This window comes from Varanus komodoensis, unplaced genomic scaffold (assembly GCF_004798865.1).
Source record: "Varanus komodoensis strain SLA01 unplaced genomic scaffold, ASM479886v1 scaffold93, whole genome shotgun sequence".
NCBI classification, from domain to species: domain Eukaryota; kingdom Metazoa; phylum Chordata; class Lepidosauria; order Squamata; family Varanidae; genus Varanus; species Varanus komodoensis.
In genome coordinates this window covers 6,529-7,895 of record NW_025336635.1, presented here as the reverse complement: position 1 = coordinate 7,895, position 1,367 = coordinate 6,529, and the positions used below count along the sequence as shown (strand labels likewise).

General features: G+C 50.3%; 1 protein-coding gene across 1 annotated transcript in view; it reads right to left on the bottom strand.

Moving 5' to 3' along the window:
- The window catches only part of LOC123017424 (B-cell receptor CD22-like), a 40,028-nt gene extending 39,659 nt beyond the window's left edge, over positions 1–369 (bottom strand). Inside the window, exon 1 of the mRNA XM_044418769.1 lies at positions 32–369. Coding sequence (XP_044274704.1) covers positions 32–365 — 334 coding nt within the window. The 5' untranslated portion in view covers positions 366–369. The remainder of the gene's footprint in view (positions 1–31) is intronic.
- Positions 370–1,367: the final 998 nt, after the last annotated feature.

The following is a 1,367-nucleotide window of genomic DNA, read 5'->3' as shown; positions in this document are numbered from 1 at the left end:
TCTATGCTCCCTGAACTGTGTATCGACTTACACTGAACGTTCAGTGGCACGGGTTGAGATTCTGCACTGCCAAGAAGATTCTGGACCCTGCAATGGTAGATGCCCGAATTTCTGGGCTTGATGTCCAAAAAAACCAACTCCCTCTGAGTGATATGTTGCAGAATCTCCCCGTCTTTATCCCACGTGTAGTTCTGGATAGGAGGGTTTCCTTGGGAAGAACATTGCAAAGTGACGTGGCTGTTCTCTTTTATGGCTCCTTCAGGTACCTGGCGCAGATAAGTATTCTTGGGTGGATCTGGGGGCAGGGAGGAGAGATATTGGCAGAGAAGCATTAATTTCTGGTCTTGCCGAGTTGACTTCCCCATACTTGGGGTGTTTCTCACTGAACAAAGCATAATGCGTGCATGGCACAGCCAAGCGTGGTAAATTTGCCAGCCCTTAGGCAGGGAGGCTGAGGACTGGGGTACCGAGGTGCAGTGGTACCTTGGCTCACGAACTTAATCCTTTCCATGACCTGTCGCAGCCCACATTGGTTGTGAGCCAAGTCAAATTTCCCCATAAAGTCCAACGTAAATAAGGTTAATCTGTTTTATAAGATTTTTTTAAACTCACAAAAATTTAAAGCAAAGTGAATAAGAACAACAGAGATCGCAACCATCTCCCCCACCCACCAGTGGTCATGTGGGGGGGGATTTCTGCGATCGTGCTCGGGGGTGGGGGTGAGAGGGACGCAATCGTGGTTGCACTCATGCAGGGAGCAGCGGCGTGATTGCGGGCATCTCCCTCCTCCCAGCTGGATTGTGGCCATCTCCCCCCCCACCCAGCACAACTGTGATCGTGCCCATGCAGGGAGGGCGGGCACAATCATGATCGTCACCGGATGCACAGTTAGCAACCTCTGGCAAAATTTTCATGAAATCTCTGTTTGCGGCCCGATTTGGTCATGACCTGAGGCGTTCGTGAGGCGAGGTACCACTGTAATTCTACACTCTGCACCTCCTGATCTCCAATCCTTCCTCGACAGGGATCACCCCAGCAACTTGGTAATTTCTGTCGCCCTTTTCTGCATTTCCCCAGCTCTACAATGACTGTTTCCAGTCCCGTGAGTGGAACAGCATGTGGTCTGATCTTGGCAGCCATATTTTCCATCCTTTCCTGATTCTGCCTAACCTGGAGCTTGCCTTCTTCACAGTCAATGGAGTCTGTGCAACTTGGGAAAGGCCTTAGAAAGCTGAACAAATATGAGTCTGCGGCAATTTCTCCAACACCCCAATATATATTATTCTCAACTTCTCAGGATCCTCCCCCAAAAGCTGTCCAACGTCTTTTGCCCCTATGTGCTGGGCCATGTAGTGGGCAGCTAACCC